The sequence below is a fragment of the Anabrus simplex genome, chromosome 2 (genome assembly GCF_040414725.1).
Source record: "Anabrus simplex isolate iqAnaSimp1 chromosome 2, ASM4041472v1, whole genome shotgun sequence".
In the NCBI taxonomy this organism is placed as follows: domain Eukaryota; kingdom Metazoa; phylum Arthropoda; class Insecta; order Orthoptera; family Tettigoniidae; genus Anabrus; species Anabrus simplex.
The window spans coordinates 260,685,309-260,705,240 of record NC_090266.1 but is presented as its reverse complement, the minus strand read 5'-3'; the positions used below and the strand labels follow the sequence as shown (position 1 = coordinate 260,705,240).

The 19,932-nt window shown below is 37.5% G+C and overlaps 1 protein-coding gene across 7 annotated transcripts in view; it reads left to right on the top strand.

Moving 5' to 3' along the window:
- Positions 1-19,932, top strand: part of LOC136862768 (zinc finger protein 431) — a 277,839-nt gene that overhangs the window by 154,064 nt on the left and 103,843 nt on the right. For all 7 annotated transcript variants that reach the window (XM_067139010.2, XM_067139004.2, XM_067139005.2 and 4 more), the window contains 3 exons: positions 3,848-4,047; positions 4,140-4,283; positions 13,011-13,130. In XM_067139010.2, coding sequence (XP_066995111.1) covers positions 3,883-4,047; positions 4,140-4,283; positions 13,011-13,130 — 429 coding nt within the window. In that variant the 5' untranslated portion in view covers positions 3,848-3,882. The remainder of the gene's footprint in view (positions 1-3,847; positions 4,048-4,139; positions 4,284-13,010; positions 13,131-19,932) is intronic.

Genomic DNA, 19,932 nt, shown 5'->3' with positions numbered 1-19,932 from the left:
TCCACACGACACATATACGTTTGTGATCCGTTCTAATATCTACAGGAAAAAAAATAGTTGCCATGACTTTTGCCCCCAATCCTCTTATATCTCAAAAACTTGACAGTTTAGGGACATAGAAATTGTTATTTGGAATCTCATTTTAAAATAAAGCAATGCACATTTTTTTGTTTCTGAAAATCCTCTTACGGGGGTTGAAAAATATGTGGAAAGTGGGTCCAGTTCACTTTATGAGGATACTTATATATATATATATATATATATATATAAAACTAAAGATATTACAGTATAGACAAGAAAATTGGTACCGAGCTCGATAGCTGCAGTCGCTTAAGTGCGGCCAGTATCCAGTATTTGGAAGATAGTAGGTTCGAACCCCACTGTCGGCAGCCCTGAAAATGGTTTTCCGTGGTTTCCCATTTTTACACCAGGCAAATGCTGGGGCTGTACCTTAATTAAGGCCATGGCCGCTTCCTTCCCACTTCCAGCCCTTCCCTCTCCCATCGTCACCATAAGACCTATCTGTGTCGGTGCGACGTAAAGCAACTAGCAAAGAAAATTGGTATTTGGAATCTCTTTTAAAAATAAAGAATTACATTTTTTTCTTCAGAAAATCCCGGCCTAAAAGGCGGGGGGGAAATGTAAAATAGATTGAATTATTTATATGAGGACACTTATCTCAAAAACTGAAGATGTTACAGACGTGAAAATTGCTATTTGCACTCTCGTTTAAAAATAAAGAAATACTTGTTTTGTTGTTTTCAGAAAATCCACTTAAAGGGGCTTAATGGAGAGGAAAGATGGGAAAATAGATTGAATTATTTTTGAGGATATTTATATCTCAAAAACTGGAGATGTTACAGTCCTGAAAATTGGTATTTGGAATCTTCTTATGAATAAAGAAATATATTTTTTTGTTCTATGAAAATCCACTTTGGGGGAGGGTTGAAAAGAAGTGAAGAAGTTGAATTCTTTATATGAGGATACTTATATCTCTAAAACTGATGACGTTGCAGATGTGAAAATGTGTGTGTGTGTGTGTGTGTGTGGGGGGGGGGGGGCAATAATCACCCATTAAGGACGTGATTCAAAGATTCCACCTTAAAGGGGATGAAACAGGTAAAATCCTATAAACCAAAATATTCATTCCTCCGAAAGCGTTGACCAGACAGTTGAAATCGCACTCATTGATTGCTTCTTTATATACTAGATGTTGAATAAGACCAGTTTAGAAAAAAATTCATCCCTTAAGGGTACAATAGGGGTTAATACCCGAAAACAAATATATTCCTCTCTCTGAAACTGTTTGACATATGAGGTTGAAGTTTAACATGATGGTTCCTCCTGTATGAGATTTTCTTTAAATAAAAAATGGTCTTAATATAATAAGCCCCAAAGGTGTTTGGACTGGGAGGGAAAGGCCTGAAAAAATAAACATTCTTATCTCTGAAACTGTTTGAATTCTTTACGAGGTTGAAATTTCACATGATGATTGTTCCTATATGCAATAGATTTTTAAATAAAATGTGGTCTTAAAGTGATGCACCCCTGTGGGGTTTTGACTGGGGTGTGAGGGTGAGGCCTGATTACAAAAATACCAATTTCTCTGAAACCGCTTGACATACGAGGTTGGAATTTCACATAGTGTTTACTCCTCAATATCTTAGATTTTAAATAAAAATTGTATTAAAACACTGCACCCCCAATGGTTCTTGACTGGGGGGTGGGGAGGGGTGGGGGGGTGATGCCCGATGACAAACTTATTTATTTATTTTGCAAGATTGGATGTTGTGTCAAATGTGATATACAGTCATTCAAAATATTTCACGTATAAGGATTCAAATATCATATACTTCAAACTATTTCTCCCCTAAGGGGTTTAGATGGTGGTTGACTCTCTAAAAACATAATATCCATTCTTCCAAAACTGTTTCAGGCACGATCTTAAAATTTTACATGAAGGGTGGTCTTCTATGTCCTAAATGTTAGGAAATATTTTTAAAACATTCACTACCTAAAAAACATTCATTTGTCCATTACTGTGCATCGTATATCTGAATTTTGCAGGTTGGTCGTTTTTAAATTCTAGATGTTAAATAAGATAAGGTTTAAAAACACTCCGATTCTTCTGTAGAGGGTTGAAATGCGTGTTAGATAAGAAAATTAATAATCATTCCCCCAAGACTATTTGACGTACAAACTGAGGATGTATTTTACAGGCTCAGTCGATAGTAAACTCTCCAAAATGTAAAATTTTGAAAATATTTTAAAACTATAGTGAAGCACGGTATCCTGCTAGTGTATTAATATAATCAGAAAGAATGCTTTCCCATACCTTACAAGCAACGTATGTCAAGCTGATTGGCCTGTAATTATCGACTTTATGGGTATCACGCTTTATGTTGTACACTGGTGCAGTTATAGCAACTCTCCATTCATTTGGTTTAACTCTCTCATGCAAACAATAATCAGGCAAAGTATTTCAGATATGGCATATTGCTCATTTCAGTTGGTGGAGTGTGCTTTGTCTAGCGTCTTAATACCTGTCAAGTATTTTTATTTGAAGTACAGTAGAATGATAGCTTACTTGTGAATTAATAAATTGTGGACAGTTTTTGTTATAATCAATTATCAAAGGTTAATTCAGTTGCCTTATTCGTATTATTGAAGGTCATTTTGAAACTGTGTACTTTACCTGTTAAGAAAAACTTAGTAAGAAATATTTAAAACTAAGTCTTTTAACTTTGGGTTCTCCAACAATATGAACAAAACTGCCCATGAAATTACTGTATGGAGGTAGGATAGTGGGGAAAGGGTATGATGATAATTCTTAATTATGACAGTGAAAAGTTGGAAATATGCATAACATAACCTAAGAGGAACTTTAGTTTGGATTAAAATGTCTTCAAAAGGCACATTTAACATAATGGTACTGCCTTTTAAGCTACACTTAAATTTCCGGGTTGTTGATCATGAAATCAGGTTGCAAAAAGTCAAGCTCCATCAGGTTATAAGTTTCACAAAGAAGAGAAATCCTCTCAGGCTTTATTATTGTGATGATGTGATGGCAGTAATTTATGGCAATCACTAAGTATCTAGCTGTTAATATCAGGAGAGACCTTCATTGGGGTATTTGCATAAATGGGATTGTAAATAAAGGTTACAGATCTCATTGTGTCCTTATGAGGGTATTTAGGGGTTGCAGTAAGAATGCAAAGGATGTAAAGGAGAGGGCATATAAGTCATTGGTAACACCCTAATTAAAGTATGGTTCTAGTGTATGGGCTCTCACCAGGAATACTTGATACAGGAACTGGGAAAGATCCAGAGGAAAGCAGCACGATTTCTTCTAGGTGATTTTCAACAAAAGAGTAGTGTTACAAAATTTTGCGAAGGTTGAGCTGGGAAGACTTGGGAGTAAGGAGATGAGCTGCTTGAGTAACTAGTATGTTCCAAGCTGTCAGTGGAGACATGGCGTGGAAGACATTATTAGACAAATAAGCTTAAGTGGAACTTTTAAAAGTTGGAACGATCATAATATGATGATGAAAGTTGGAATTCAAGAGAACAGATTGGGGCAAATATTAAATTATAGGATGAGGAGTTAGGGATTGGAATAATTTATCCAGGGAAATGTACATTAAATTTCCAACTACTTTGAAATCACTTAAGAAAAAACTAGGTAAGTAGCTAATAAGGAATCTGCCACCTGGGCGACAGCTGTAAATGCAGATCTTTGGTGATTGATTGATTCCATTGGAGTTGTTTTAAATTTTTTTTGTGTAGATAATAGGTATTACATATTATAATGAAGTAATCATTTTCTGTTTAACTTTGTGTCTTACAGATAGCTCGTGAAACATTCCTGTGAATGAAAGAAAAATGGGAGACGATGCTTCATTTCAAGACAAAGAGGATCCTCACTCTCTTTCAAATTATTGCCGAGTCTGTGGCTCGCCACATTATGGGAATGTGGTTGCCATATTTGATGAATATGGCAACTATCTGCAACTAAGTGAGAAAATCAATAGCTACTTGCCGATTACCGTGAGTCAATTGTATAGTACAAAACCTTATTTGCTCCTTGCACTTCATCTGATTTCCAGCATTAATTTCCATCATTCTGTTATTGTTGACAGGTATCCATTGATGATGAGCTTCCATTGCTTGTCTGCAGCCCATGTGTAGAGAAGCTGAATGTTATTCATGAATTAATCGTTTCTTGCATTGAAGCTGATGAAAGATTCTGTGAAGTTCTCCAAGCAGAAAGGGGTGAAATTAAAGTAAGTCTGTGGAATGCAACTAAAATTTAATATAGCAAGTGTAGGGCTTCCCTTACTCAGCATGAGGGTTTCTGCTTTGTGTATGTGTAAATTCTTTTCTTTTCTTAAATTACACGTTGGATTGTTATTATGTCCTTTGCCCTTAAATAAAACATCTGTCACTTCCTTGGGCTCAAAACTGGAGCAGTCGTTATGAGACAATGATGTCCACTCCTGTGAAAGGAAGTATCTTGTCAAGTGGTTTGTTGTATGGGCTTTGGCAATATTATTGTAGTTCGTGCATGATGGAAAATGAGTTAGTGGCCAAGCATGTAATCCTGTGATTCAAGATATCAGGAAATATGGAATGGCAGCAGGAATGATGATTTGTTTTGTGCTGTGTCTTTCAACTAGTGATCCCTAAACTTTAAAAGTAATATTCACTGGGATTATGTTTGAGGGAAAAAAAAAAAAAATTGTACAACATTTGATATTCACAGAAGCTTATTTCTGGTGCATTTAGCAAACCTTGGACCTATGGAATACCAGGGACTCTTCAGAAATAACCTGGTATGCAAACTGGAACTTGCTAGGGTACCATGAATATGCTGGTAATTACTGCTTATGAAAGGAAGAAAGTAGAATTGGCAGAGGCTCTGAGCGATGTAGTAGTGAGGGCCAGTGTGAGCACTGTGCTTTAAGATGACTCCAATATCAGGATTGGAAACAACAGAATTCTGAAGAGGTAATGGGTTAATGTGGGGAAGTTATGGAACATAGAAGGAATGAGAAATGCTTATTGGACTCTGTGCAGGTATGGTGTCAGCTATTTAAAATAGATTCTCTACGCATAAGGCTGTTTCATCAATACACTTTTGAGGGAAGAGGTACCAGATCCATGAGAGATTATAACTGACATTGAATCCACAAAATATGTCAGGTATGTGCAAGTATTCAGCTAATTTCTCAATGATTTTCACCAATAGCTGATCTAGAGTTAATTATTACTAGACCTAAGATGCATAAAATAATTTCAGTCTGTTGGTAGATATCAGTGAAAATACATTGTAGTAAGAAAATCAGACAGAAGCTCACGAACAGTGAGAAGTTTCTGAGATGAAGGATATTGACTTGAAATGGATGACGTACAAAGGGATGCATTCCTAGATTAAAACAATGAATAGTGCAGATAGGGAACATTTTTCAAGAAAGAAATAATGCCAAGCAAATAAGAGTAGATTTCAGGGGAAATACCCTTTGGAAATCCTTTTAAAGATCATCCTTTTCGTTGTGCTTGTACTTTTCAACTGATGAGAAGGGGGACTTCGGTTTTGGGTGATGTTTTTTCTTTCTGCGAAGACAAGTGGAAACCCCCCTTCAGCAGTTAGGGGTAGCATGTTTCCCTCTTACCAGAAGGCCCAAGTTTCATCCCCAGCCAGGTCAGTGATTTTTATCTGGATCTTAGGGCTGGTTCGAAATCCACTCGGCCTACATGAGAACTATTTAGGAACTATCTAACAGTGAGATAGGGCCCCAGTCTAAGGAATAATGGCGCAGAGGATTTGTCACGCTGACCACATGTCTCCTGGAGGCCTTAAGGCTGAGCTGCAGTCACTTCGTGGACCAAATCCGATAAGGCTCTAATGCCACAGGCTTTGCTTTTAGATTTTTAAGATCTGGAGAGAATAGTTAATAAAATATGAAAATGGATAAAACAAATAATTAATGAAATATAGTGACAAGGGTGGGGAGGAATGGCTTTTGAGCATAGCAGGATTACAATTTCATTTTGGCAATGTATACATCCTTACACAGAAAGTGATCAGCTGAAAACTTACATCCCCAAGTACAAGTACAACCAAAAGGAAGAAACATGTTATCATAAAGATTTCTTGGTTTGGTAATATATGGAGGTTTATATACATTTTGCCAATAAAAGGATTTACTGTTATATGTGCTTTTAGGATGGGTTTAAATTGACATTCACAACAAATTGCCTGAAACATTGCTTGTCACTTTCCTGGAGTGTTATGTAATTTATTGGCAGTGCGTGTATTGGATACACATATATTAAGGAGTTAGGTAAGATAATTTTTGTTACAAAGACCTTAGCATGGCATGAAGTATGCAAAGTTTGTTGCCGATTACTCTGTACAAGAGTGTACTTAAGTGAATTTACATATTTCACAGTCATACAGCATAACCATTGGATATATAAAGGTTACAGTGCGACCAAGAACACAATTTTTCAACCACCTCGAGCCAAGGATAAGTTAACTTTAAAAAATTGAGATCAATTTTTTCTTGGAAACATAAAATTCTGAAATTTATGAACAATGTATAAAATACCCTAATGTATATTGTGTTAAAATTTGGAGTTGATCAGATGACTTATTTTTGAGAAACAATGTCTTTATATTGACGTATGGTTAGAACACATTTAAAAATGGGCACTCTTTTGCATTCCACCTGCGATAAAATAAATTAAAAATTCGAAACCTACATGACCTAACATGAAATGAAATGCAGAAAATGATTGTTATTGGATTTTCTGTAGCCCTGTTGTTTTTTTTCATAAACAACAACCACATCCAAACATTGAGTACACATAATATTTTGGTCAACAGTAAGTATTTGGTGGTGGTAAGAATCAGTTATTTCAGAAACCACACATGTGGCATTGTTGTCTTTTTGAGAAAACAATAAAAAGTTTTATTCCACCAATAATATTGTTTTCAAGATCTGAAAAAAATGGACATGTTAAAGTGGACATTTGTCAATGAATGGCTCAATATTTGGAAGATATAGGTCAAATTTGAATTTAAAAAAATTAAAATATTTACACATGTGTTGTTTCTGCATAAAACAACTTTTTCAGAAACTTTTTAAAATGTTATACACATGAATATGATAAATAGGCTCACATATTTCACTCACTACAGGTCTGCTATAGTAATGTGAAAATCAGAAGAGTTCCATAACACTATTCTAGTCTTCTTCGTCTTCAACATCTGAAGGAATGGCACGAACCAGTTCTTTGTCAGTTGGCCAATTGAGAATATGACTGTAAAAAAATTCATACCCACGAGTGTACATTTCCAGCTTCTTCAAGTCCTCTATCTTGTTTTTATTCATGTAGACTTTTCCTTCAGGGTATACTTTTGTGGTAGGAAGAGAAGGAGCACTAGCTGTTTCAGAAAAGTTGAGGGTATTTTGACACAGTCCATTAATGAATGCATTGGTAACTACCTTCCCTTTCTTCTTGCAACTGTAATGAAATTTATTGAATGCAGAGGTCTTGAAAGGCACTCTTATTTTCCTTGGACACTCTTCGTCCAGACGACTCATCTGAGGTTGTAGACTTCTCATACAAAGCCTGCCACCAGTCCTTGAATGACAGAATATCATTGGTCACTACTTCACAAACGCTTAACCTGTTACTTTTTCACCATACTGTTTGGGAGTGCAGATCCTATCCATGCTTCGAATTACTCGTTTGATGTTGCCAAAGTCATGATCACAGGGTAGGAAGGAGTGGCCCTGAACAGGGAAAAAAGTGCTAGATTGATTCAAACCTACCATTGCCACATAAACATAATAAAAATCGTACAACTGTGTTGTTTTTGTTTTGGCCTGCAGCCACATCGCCAAAAAGCAAGAGTTTCTTCACAGTAAGAGGTAGTTCATTTTCTAGGTAGTCCGATAAGAAGGTGCACACTTCATCAGGAGATTTATGAGCCTGTCCCTCATGGTATGCATAAAATTTTGCTGTATTATTTTTCAAGTTGTGGATACAGAGTATGTTGACTACAGTTGGCGGAGGTAAAACGCTTCTTGTACAGGGATTAGTGGAAAAGGTTGATTTTGCATATAATCAAAGGCTAGGCCCGCAGTATCATCCTCATCATTTTGAGATACTGCTTTCAATGTAGTGCAGAACTTCTTGGCACGTCTACGATGAAAAATCATTTCTGCAGTCACATTCCTTTTGGCTTTGTCACTTAGAATAAGATCCAACATCTTTACTCTAAAAAATTCACATTTGCTGCACACGTCTACTTGTGGTCTGCCATATGTATAACAAAAGTTTTCTAAGAAGTATTTTCTGCAGAAACTGTATTTAACCTTATTTACATCTTCCAAACCAAACCCCATGGCACCACAGCCCTTGAAGGGCCTTGGCCTACCAACCGACCACTGCTCAGCCCGAAGTCCTGCAGATTATGAGGTGCCGTGTGGTCAGCACAATGAATCCCCTCGGCCGTTATTCTTGGCTTTCTAGACCGGGGCCGCTACCGCACCGTCAGATAGCTCCTCAATTCTAATCACGTAAGCTGAGTGGTAAAAATCCCTTACCTGGCCAGGAATCGAATCCGGGGCCTCCAGGTAAGACGCAGGCACGCTACCCCTACACCACGGGGATTTACATCTTCGGGGTGATCATTTAGGAACATCTCATGCATAATCTTCACATTGAGTCTAGCATCTAAATAATACTTCAGTCTCCCACCATAGTGGCTTTCTTCAACTTCAAATTTGGAAATAAGATTATGAATCATTACACAAATCTAGCATTTAAATAATACTTCGGTCTCCCACCATAGTGACTTTCTTCAACTTCAAATTTGGAAATAACATTATGAATCATTACACAAATCTCACCAGAAATAGCATTACCACTTCAGTTTATCCTTCTTAGATCTTTAGGACTGTTCCCAGCAACAAGAAGATTATGAAGTTTGCAAACTCTCTTTGCAGTAATGCCATGCAATTCTGTAAAGGTAGTTTTACATACCTCTTGGATTTTCCCATCTATCTTCATATGGTAAGTAAAGAAGTGGCTCTTCACCTAATGTCCAGAATCCAGAATAGCTTAGCTAGGACCTGCTTCACTTTCCTCTTCTGTTTCTCGAGGTTTTGGCATCTTACGCCTCTGTTTACACTCTCTCTTCTCAATCCGGTTCAGTAAATATGAATCCTGTAGATTTTTACTTTCCATGGAATAAAAGTAAGTCCGTAAATCACTCTTAGTTTCTTCTGTGACTCTGGAATAACATTTGCTGGGACATTTTTGCACACATATGAATCTTGAACCCTTCCAGAAATATCTTTGCCTTTATATGACTTGTAAGCAATACCTTTCACCCTTGCATTTCGAATTATATTTTTGTGATATTTTACAACTTCTGAATCAGAATCACTAAAGGAAGACATCATTAATTTTAACACTCCCTACAACTAAACCTAAGTAATTTTAATGAACTACTCAAGTTAATAATGAAACATACTAATAAAGCCTGCTGTTAACTTCAACGATGTATTATGAAGTCAGGATAGCAACTGTTGGTCACAGAGCAGGGTAGCCAATGATGACAAACAATTCCCATTTACTGCAGAAGTAATATATGTGCTATACATGTGTTGTTGTTGTTGTAGTAACCAGAAAATTTAAAACTCGTGAAATTATGTTTAGAGATGGAACACGTGCATGACTTCTGTACCAAATGATGCATCCTGGTCTACTCTATATGGATACAAGTCTAACTCAAAACCACCACAAATGTCACGTGTGGTTTCTGAAATAACCGATTCATATTGATGTTTTAAGGGGCAGTTGAATTGTATATTGATCCCTTATACCACAGTGATTCTGTCCCTGCTGTTTCAACATAAGTTTCAATATGAAGGATTCAAAACTTTATTTAAGTGCCAAGGGGAGGGAGAGCTGCCTTTCCCAATGGACTAATAAGAAGGAATGTTGTTGGAGGCCATGAGAGGTGTTCATGTGGATAGTTAGCTTACATTGACAGTCAGTTGTAAATAAAATAATGCTGGGATGATACTATGATACACAGCTGCAGTGTTACAGTATTATTGTATATATGGACGATTAAATAGATGTTTAGTTTCAGTATGTGATTTAGTTCAGTGAATCATATATGCTGTTTGGTTTATACAGGTTACTGGGTTGGATCGAAAAGTTTGACATCATTAATAGATTGACAAGGACTTGGGTACTCAGGATAAAATTTCTGAGTTCAAATTTAAAATTTGAGTTGCCTGTATCAGATACAGCATCTTCCAAGCATGTAGTGAATGAGTTCCAGTCAGCTTTCTTGAAATTAAATTGTCTGCAGAAAGGTACAAACATGGGGCGCACTGCCACAATAAAAATGGGTCTGTGCTGCGAATGTGAGTGATTCCTTTGCTGACAAAAATTAGGTCTGGATTGTGTCCTGCTTCCATCGTCCGCTATTAAAAGAAGGCAGTTTGGCATCATGGATCAAGTAGCTGATTAGCCCCTGCCCACTCCAGCACTGCCCCTCCATCTTCAGTGTTGTATGATGATAATGATGATAATGATGATGATGATGATAATTTCAAGTTTTGAATGTTTCTTATATATTGTAATGGCTTAAATCACCTGATTCATCACTGTGAATGGACCTATTGTCAGCCTAGACAGAATCATCTTTCCTCTGCTTCATATCAAGCTTGCCTTGATGAAGCAATTTGTACAGGCTCTGAATACTGAAAATGAATGTTTTCAACACATTGTTTCTTTATTTCCTGATCTGTCATTTGAGAAAATAAAGGCAGGTGTGTTTGATGGTCCTCACATTCGATCCCTTATACATTATGAGGAATTTTTCAGGAAGATGGATCAAAAGGAGAGAGCAATATGGGTATTTTTGTAGAAGTTACTAAGAACATCCTTGGTAACAAGAAGGCAGCAAACCATGTACTTTGGCCCAGAGGATGCTAAAATCATTTTGCAATCTAGGATGCAACATGAGTAATAAGATTCACTTCCTGAATAGCCATCTTGATCATTTTTCAAAAAACCTTGGGGGACAGGCATATGATGGCAGACTACTGCTGGAGCATCAAACAAGACTGTCCTGAGCAAGTCCAAAAACGCAAGAGCTACAAGCGCACATTCTTGCTTCATTGAGTTTTGCATGCCCTCTATGTCACATTGCTGCATTAATTACAGTAATTAATATCTTCCATCTGTATGTACATATCAATGCATAGTTAAGAAAATTAGATGTTTGTATTTGATAGTGTTTTATGTCATATTTATGCTCAAAATAAGTGACTTTATTTGTTTGGATTTCAAAACTGTATGCATAATTGTATGCCATTGCATGTATTTGTGTTTTAATGACTTATACTGGGTGGTCCACCAGCCCCTTGCGATCCAGTTTTATGCATCCCTTCGCATTTACTGCAATTCTGAAAGACATCGGTCCCTCTCCCTAAACCGGGGTAATATAACGAGATTTGTGTTTACGGGCTAGAAGACACCAGGAATTGTGAGCGCCACTATTACTTCATTACGGGTACCTCGAATGAACCCATAAAACAGGTACAGATATGCAGAACACGTACTTTAAAACAGGGGGTGGATGCACAGACCGGGAGCACAGTACTATATCGGCTGGGAAGTGGGCGCCTTAGGTCAAGTGACACAGTAGCTCACATGGCTACGCGCGGTAGGATGTGTGACAGTTGAGAGTGCTGGAGGGTTAGAAGGTTCAAGACCCATGCAAGTATTTTTTTAAGCCAGTTGCCTGCGATGTGGCAAGGTTGTATACTTAATATGGGTATTTTTCGTAGACTGATTTGTTTATTTGGCCATGAAAAGGGCCGTTGGTACAGAGCTGGGTTGATAAAGACTAGGAAACATGTGGCAGGATTTCAGATATCCACATCATTTAATGCAGCACCTGCTCAAACTGACGACCTCCGTGGTCAATACAGAGCTGCGCGCAATGCAGTGAGAGATATAAATGTTGAGGATGATAGTTTGCAACTAATGCAGTGAGCTCGCAGTTGTGATCAACATTACTCTGTAAGAAAGAAGTTGGCTCCCAGACGAAACTATCTTTACATCGGTCTGTTTTCAGACCAACCTTGCTTTATGGGAATGAAAGCTGGGTGGACTCAGGATATCTTATTCATACCCCCCCCCCCCATGACACTTAACACCCTTGAAAGGGCTTTGGCCTGCCCAGCGACCGCTGCTCAGTCCGAAGGCCTGCCCAGCGACCACTGCTCAGTCCAAAGGCCTGCAGATTACGAGGGACCGTGTGTTCGGCACGACGCATCCTTTCAGCCATTATTCTGGGCTTTCGAGACTGAGGCTCCTCACTTCTAATCACGTAGGCTGAGTGGACCTCGAACCAGCCCTTAGGTCGAGAGAAAAATTCTTGGCCTGGCCGGGAATCGAACCCGGGGCTTCCGGGCGAGAGGCAGGCAGGCACATAATAGACATGAAAGTAGCGAGAATGATTGCTGGAACAAAAAGGTAGGAACAATGGCAGGAGGGTACTCGGAATGAGGAGATAATGGCTAAGTTAGGAATGAACTCGATGGATGAAGTTGTGTGCATAAACCGGCTTCAGTGGTGGGGTCATGCGAGGTGAATGGAGGAGAATAGGTTGCCTAGGAGAATAATGGACTCTGTTATGGAGGGTAAGAGAAGTAGAGCGAGACCAAGATGACAAATGTTTCAATTCAGTTTCTAATGATTGAAGGATGAGATATAGAGCTAAACGAGGGCACAGAACTTGTTGCAAATAAAGGATTATGGTGGTGTGTAGTACAGTAAGTTCACAGAGGCTTGTAGACTAAATGCTGAAAGGCATAACAGTCCATAATGATAATGTATCTATGTATGTAGTGATTAATATGAATGTTCATTACCATTTATTAAAAAAATTATTCTTGTTCTTTTATTAGCCTGATGACGCAAGTGCTGGGTCTGAAGAAAATATAAATGGAGTGGAGCCGGATGATTACCAGAATATTAGCACTGATGATATTGTCATCAAAGATGAACCAGAGGATGAAGACAATGTAGTGAGTATTTCAGCTTAATTACTGCTGGTGGTTAGAAATGAGGATGTGAACCTCACATCATTATCTTTCAGACGGACTGAGTAGCTCAGACGGTAGAAGGGCTGTCGTCCTGAGCGGAATTTGGCAGGTTCAAATATGATGCTCAAATATGCCAATCCCATGCCGGACTGTGGACTGAAATGTCTCGATGTCTCCAAAAACAGGAAATATAGTTATTGGAATGTAAAACCTGTAAAGGTATTTTATCACTATCCATCTGAGCTATGATGTCCATGAGCACCTTAAGTCTACAACATCAATGATGGAAGTATAAGGTATGATGATTAGAATTAAAATTACTTGCTGCCAGTAGAACAGGGTAATTTTGAAACTTAGGTAGTCTCGCTACCTTACCTTACCTTCCTCCCTTCTCCATGTGGTTCATATTGTCATAAAATTGTGCTATTTTTTTAAATCTACTTTTTTAAGGCCACGGCCGCTTCCTTCCAACTCCTAGGCCTTTCCTATCCCATGAGTTGGAAGGAAGCGGCCGTGGCCTTAATTAAGGTACAGCCCCAGCATTTGCCTGGTGTGAAAATGGGAAACCACGGAAAACCATTTTCAGGGCTGCCGATAGTGGGATTCGAACCTACTATCTCCCGGATGCATGAGGGGAATCAGTGCAGCACATACGTGCTACACCAATATAGACGATCAATGCCACCAGACCTTCGAATTTGGTACACCTTGCCATATTTCATTGCTATTATATTTCTTCCTTAACAAGGGCCTAGTATTAATATTAATATGTATGAACAGTTAATGCATTAAAGGTATTTTGAAAACAAAAAAATGTTTAGTTTTGAAAAGTATTTAATGTTATAGTGGCAGGCAGAGGCATATTCTCTAGGAAATCTAGGGAATCAGGGATGGACCATTTGCAACACTGCAATGTTTCATTAGGTTTATGATATATTTTCTTTAAAATTATCCTGGTTTTCAAATTATTGTTTGTGAAGGCATCTTATCAAACTTGCTGCCAATCATTATCATCACCAATCTCCAGCAACCACATGCCACATGGTGGTTCATGATTGTATAGTGAATTTTATGCTAGCGAATAAGGGACAAATTGTGAACAGAATCATAGATTATATCATTCACTGATATACTACAGAGTGTACAGAAAAAAGAAAAAAACTTTGTAGCCTGAGTAAGTATCAATCAATCAATCAATCAATCAATCAATCAATCAATCCCCTCTGATATAGATATAGGGCTGCCATCCAGGTGGCAGATTCCCTATCAGTTGTTCAGTAGATTTTTCTTAAAAAGATTTGAAAAAAGTTTGAAATTTATCAAACATTTCCATTTATAAATTATTCCAAGTCTTAATTACTCCTCCCATAAATGAATATGGCATTTGTCACAATTTATCCTCTTGAATACCAACTTTATCTTCATATTATGATATGATCTTCCTTAATTTTTAAAAACTGCATTCCAGCTTATTAAGTAGTTTTTTTGAATAGCCGAATTATCATTGAAGTAGTACAAATGACAAACAAAACTTGATTGATTGTTAGGAAACTATCTTAGGGAAGTAAACTGCAGAAATTCATAGGAAATAGTCAAGCAAGGATGCAAGGATGTGAAAAACTCACCCATAACCTGAGATGTCAAAAACTCACCTGGAGCTGAAAGCATTTTTATTAAACTCTTCAAGTTATGGAAGAAAAAAGGGATAATAATGTAGACCAGCAAGTAGAGGGGAGAACTAACATTTAAAGGAATGGAGGAAAGGGATGGCCAAGTAGAAGCTATTCTGTGATCAAATCTGGGTCTACACTGGACTTATGAATGAACTGGAGTTAAATTTGAATCTTTCAGTGCAGACATAGTGACAAGTAATCTATCACAAATGTTTATTTAGAACACACATCCAGAGAAAGCAACGTGGGGAAGGGTACATAAGAACGGGAAGGCAAGTAAAAATTTCAATTTGAAAAGGTGCGTGTTGCTCACTGCGGAGCGGTTGAGGAAGGGGATCTTTGTAAAAATGGAGAGAAGATGATTTTGATTTTATGCCTGATCTTGTGCTATCCAACGTGGTGCAGGGTGACAGAATGTTATACGATTGGTGGGACGGCGTTTGGTAAAAGTGAATTGCTATCCGTGAAACTTTCAGTGACACTTGATCTCCCTAGTGCTGAATCAGTAGACCTTGGTTATCTTCGAAATACGAATTGGCAACATATGACACCAAAAGTGAATCGATTAAGTATCACCGTTAAGACATCTGGTGGTGTAATTGCAAAACTTCAAATACTATTGTTATTTTTACAATAAAGCAAAGAATTATAGGTGAAAAATGAACTTTTGAAACCTATTGCAATGGATGAGGAAAATCGAAGTAGATCACATGTTTTTCAGACCTTTAATACTCTCTTCTCATAGAGTTTTCACTGTACCCACGGATATACAACGTAAAATCTCGTATCTCGGAAAAAAAATTATCTGATGTTTCCATATCCCTGTTGGATAGTTTTTGATGATGATGATGATGATGATGATGATGATGATGCGTGTTGAACTCCTACTTGGAAAAGAACATCACGGTCTATACACAGGGAGGGCAGAAAAACAATAGCAGACAGAGGACTGCTGTGATACAGAAAAAAGAAATTAAATAGTTACTCTTCCCCCACAGCAAGTCGATTGAATGATCTTCATAAAAGGAACAACCTCCTCTACTTATCCCTCTGCCCCTCTCACAACAGACAACACCAGAACCATCAGTACGGGGTACATTACTCGTCAAACGGCCAAGAAACTCGCATTTCAAACATCCAGCAGTAAGTAGATTATTTCAGGCTTTACATATTCACACAATATTACACTTTTATTGAAATCTAATTTGCTTCATTCATTTCGGCTTACAGATTTTACCAGCCTCAAAAAGGGAAAGGAACCACCACATTTTTACAGCATTTGATGGGAGACAACTCCAGAACAGAAGTTAGGCCAGAACACGTTCGATACAGTAAACAAAGGATTGAATCACACATATAGTGCATAATTTAATGTGTATGAAGCTTGTATTGATCCATCTCATAATTATAGGAAAGTGCTGTTATTTACAAACCTATCAAGACCAATATTTGACATATATGGCCAACACGTTTCAATGTCACTAATTCATTGACTATATTACTAGACATTTAAGGCCCGGTTTCACAGTATACGCTTAAGCCTTGGATCGGGCTTAAGCGGGAGCTTAAACTCTGGACGAGTTTCACAGTGGGGTGTGCAAGTGGTAAGCCGAGCTTATCTGTGACTGGCTTAAGCTGTATGAAACTGAGGTTTAAGCTAAGGATTCAGTTCAGATGGTAGAGCGCTGGCCTTCTTATAGCCCAACTTGGCAGGTTCGATCCTGTCTCAGTCCTGTGGTGAAGGTGCTCAAATTCATAGTTAGTGGGACGTAAAACCAATAACATTAAGATTAAATAACTTATATTTCTGAATATATTTCGAGGCTCGTGAAATAATACAGTTCCTGTGTTCCGATATACAGTAAAAGAGACAAAAATGTCGGTCGGTCACTTGCTTTCTTGGCTTACGCTGCGTGAACCATCAACGATAGACCCCAAGTGTAAGTGTACGAATTGTAGAGCACAGAAACCTCTACAAAAAAGTCCGCGATGGTATATACCTATTTCCAACCGTTTGCCCTTTAGAAGCGATTTTATGCTATACTCAGCGGTAAAAATATAACTCCTTAACATTAAATAAATATTTCGATATTATCCTCGAATTCCTCATCGAAATAAATTGTTTGACCTCCTCCAGTATTTTATAAGGATTGCAATAACCTTGTCAGGACATTATTTGCATGAATGGTTCAGAAGTTATGGCCATTTTAGACTGTAGTGGTAGTATGTGTCAGCAGGACGGGCGAGTGACCTTTTTTAAACTTTATTTTTGTTACTATTATTGGAATCACATTTTCCGTTCATTCTTCTAAATTATCTTGGCTGATAAACGATGTATAACCTACAAGTCAATCAATCATAGGCTACGGATGTCAAGGAACTTAGAATACTCTAGTACGGATGTAAACAAAGATGAGAACTGAATCATTGCGCATGCGCAAGCATTACCAACTTCGGAGATGTTCAGCTTAGTAAAGCTGCACATGGTCCCCCTACTGTGAAACTCGTAGTGTTTAAGCCAAAGAATAAGCCTTGCTTAAGCGGCGTGCGTGGCTTACTAAAGCTTCGGCTTAAACTCAAACTGTGAAACCGGGCCTAAGTGTTTTAAAAAACTTCTGTAGTAAAGGATAAGCATTCTAGTTAATAGACATTTATGTTTCGCACAATACATAAACATCACATTATGAAACTTGTAATTTATGCAAGAAGGAACTGACACTTAATCATTAGACTTAAAAGCCAACCATATACGGCATATTTAAATACTATCAAATATCTGATGTTATATAAAGACAAATTGTTACAATATTTTACCACATAACAACGCAAGGTCCAAAGCAATAAGTATTTTAGACTTTAAAGTACAATAATTACACTTTAAAATATCTTAGTGTGTTTATGTAAAAATATTTTATAGAGGTCAGCATACATTTATATTCTACCTAAAATAGTATCACTCCAGTAATATGGTGTAATGATGTAACATGATATTTTATTGTAGTTATCACGCAAGTTTTATTTATCACATTTTACTGATAATCTATTCACGATTGTCAATAATAAGAATAAAATGGGAATCGATTCAACAGAATAAGCAAAAATACCTATGATAGATGCTTAATCAACCCAAGGACGCATTCTGTCAGCCAAAATGCATGTATATAATAGACAAAGTTTTGTAATTTTAATTTTATCATAACGCTTGTAAATTTGTAAGTTTTTAAGATAAATTTTCATTGAAAATTATGTAATAATATATCATGAAGGTCTTTAGGAGGTATAAGATAGAAATGCAAATGTGATTCTGATATAGCTGAGGATGACCTATGAAGGGTTGAAACCGGTCCTAGATTGTAATATTTTACAAGAAAATAAATGTATTGATTAGGTGGAATTTTTCTTTCCTTTTATGACGATTGGTAAATATCAATACGGAAAATGAAATTCATAAATCAAGAGATTGAATGATCTGTCGCATATACGGGAAAATCTGTTTCTACAGTTAAGAGAATTAAAACATTCCCTGCCTATCCACGCACCCCTAGGAAAAAAGAGGTAGACCACTAACTATTTCATTATGATTGATATTACAGTGAAACCTCGTTAGTGCATTTCTCATTAACACCTTTTCCCGCTTAGCACATTGTAAATTCGAACCTCCGATTCTCATCATATTAAATCTATATAAAAATACCTCGCTTATCATGTCACGAATTTTTGCTATAACCGTTTAGTACGGTCATATTTTTTCTAGCCCTGAAAATGTTACTATGTTACTTGTCATCCCTTGTAGAAGGAACATGATTTCAACTTGAGTAATAGCCCTTGCCGTAGTTGCTTGATAACAGAGAAAAAAGGCCTTGAATTCTCGAACTTCATAGGATAAATTGCACCTTCGGGGAGCAAGCCATTAATTTTGCTTGCTGGTTAGCAGGGAAACTCCAGAATAACACAATGAGCTTGTTTGTGCTTGTATTTCAATTTTCATTCAGAAGTTAGAAATGTATTTCGTGTTTAGTTGTATAGTGAAGGGTAGTGAATATTTGTCGTGCGATAGCCTACATCTGGAACATAATCGTATGAAGTTGACCAGCGTGGTTATTATTTGTCTCGTGATAGCCTAATTATGTATCTGGAAGAAGTTGTGAAAATCCTTACTAATGAAGACAAAATTAAAGTCTGCGTCAGCAAGTCGACTGTAAGTGCGCAGAGTTGGCACGAATCGGTCTTGGTCGGTCAAAGTTTTTTCGATTCAATATGGCGGCCAAAGTCATTCTGTTGTCGCGCATGGCCGAGTATAACCTCCAATTCATTGTCTTAAGTGTGTGGCCAGAAAAGTAATGTTTAATAACCCACTGGTCCAAAATAAAAAGCTTCTACTAACATTTGTTTTAGAAAGAGTGTGACCTGCAATAATTCTTTTATGGGCCCCATTCAGATGTTTTCATATTTGTTGTTTGGTGTTTTTAACACTTCTTGCTTTTCTTGCTATTTGCTTTACATCGCACTGACAAAGATATGTCTTATGGCGACGATGGGATGGGAAAGGCCTAGGAATGGGAAGGAAGCGGCCGTGGCCTTAATTAAAGTACAGCCCCAGCATTTGCCTGGTAAGAAAATGGGAAACCACGGAAAACCATCTTCAGGGCTGCCGATAGTGGGGTTCGAACCCACTTTCTCCCGATTACTGGATACTGGCCACACTTAAGCGACTGCAGCTTTTCAGTGCACTATTGTTATTTTATAAGCACCAGCAGAATAAGTTTTTATATTTGTAATCTCGTGTTTTTCACACCTTTAATACTCTCTTCTCATAGAGTTTTCACGGTACCCGTGGATATACAACGTATGTCGGAAATTTTTTTATCTCATATTTCCGTATCCCTGTTGGATAGTTTTTGATGATGATGATGATGATGATGATGATGATGATGATGATGATGATGATGATGATGGTACTTGTTGTTTAAAGGGGCCTACCACATAAGGTCGTCAGCCCCGGATAGTTTTTATTCATGTACTCAGTAGTATGTTTTCTTGTTTAACACGTTCTTTTTCCTTGTCCCGTGCAGAAACGTCTTAACGAGGTTTTACTGTATATGGTTAACAAA